The sequence below is a fragment of the Penaeus monodon genome, chromosome 27 (genome assembly GCF_015228065.2).
Source record: "Penaeus monodon isolate SGIC_2016 chromosome 27, NSTDA_Pmon_1, whole genome shotgun sequence".
Classification (NCBI taxonomy): Eukaryota; Metazoa; Arthropoda; class Malacostraca; order Decapoda; family Penaeidae; genus Penaeus; species Penaeus monodon.
Window position 1 is genome coordinate 15,402,342 of NC_051412.1, and position 973 is coordinate 15,403,314.

Sequence of the window (973 nt, forward strand, 5' to 3'; positions counted from 1 at the left end):
AAGATTCATACTTAATTTATAACAAAGGAAATTTTGTGATGGAAGATAAAAACTATTTACCTTCATGACTGACAGTTAGAGCAGAAAAAATAGGTAAACAGTTGTACAAGAAACATTTGAAATATTTGAGAATTACTTCTTGTATTTGAAGTGAAGGAATCAGTGACATAATCAAATTGATATCTTATACTATAAAGGCTTCATAATACAAACCAGTACAATTTCCATTATACAAATGAATTAGTGACCTGGCCCTTTTAGGTTATTAATACAGTGAATGACTGTGCACTACATATAACCCATGACTGAATAATATAATTATTTAGTCTTTGCTTTCATTAATGTTAATGTGAATGCACTGGTTTAGACTTTTTTCATTGTCTTAATGCTGTATGGATACAATTTGTAAATAGTACATATATACATCTATGCCTGAATTTGTATAGAATTAAAGAGAGTTCCATTTTAAATTGATGATAAGAAATAATCAAAATTTAGTATCATACACCAAGCGTAATTTGTCTTTGTACATAATTATCACTACAAGATTTCAAATGTATTCTCAAACTGTTGAATGTGTTTATTAGCAATTAACAATATAGAAAAAAATGTCAATTGTCAATTTTTAATGGATGGAAATTCATCATCAGATTTAATATAAGGGAGATGTTATTGCCTTGGATGTAATGAAGGAGAATTTTGCATAAATGGAATTATACTGTAAGTTTAGTTGCATTCCTTGCATAATGCACCAATAGCAGACCATTGCACCCAACTCTATAGCTTCCTCAGTGTGGTGGGGTTCTGTTAGTCTAACCTCGCATATCACACTCTCTCTCTCTGTGGCACAGATGAAAAACAGCGCTGATTCTGATACCCACCTCCCTCCCACACCTGAAGACGACCTCGATAATGTAAGTGGCTTTTGTGCGGTGCTGATTATAGAGTTTTTTTGGCAATAAGCAATGAGAGA

General features: G+C 32.0%; 1 protein-coding gene across 1 annotated transcript in view; it reads left to right on the forward strand.

The window, feature by feature from the left end:
- Positions 1–973, forward strand: part of LOC119590612 (SH3 domain-containing kinase-binding protein 1-like) — a gene marked incomplete at its 5' end in the record, with an annotated part of 21,139 nt that overhangs the window by 13,172 nt on the left and 6,994 nt on the right. Inside the window, 1 exon segment of the mRNA XM_037939290.1 lies at positions 852–914. Coding sequence (XP_037795218.1) covers positions 852–914 — 63 coding nt within the window.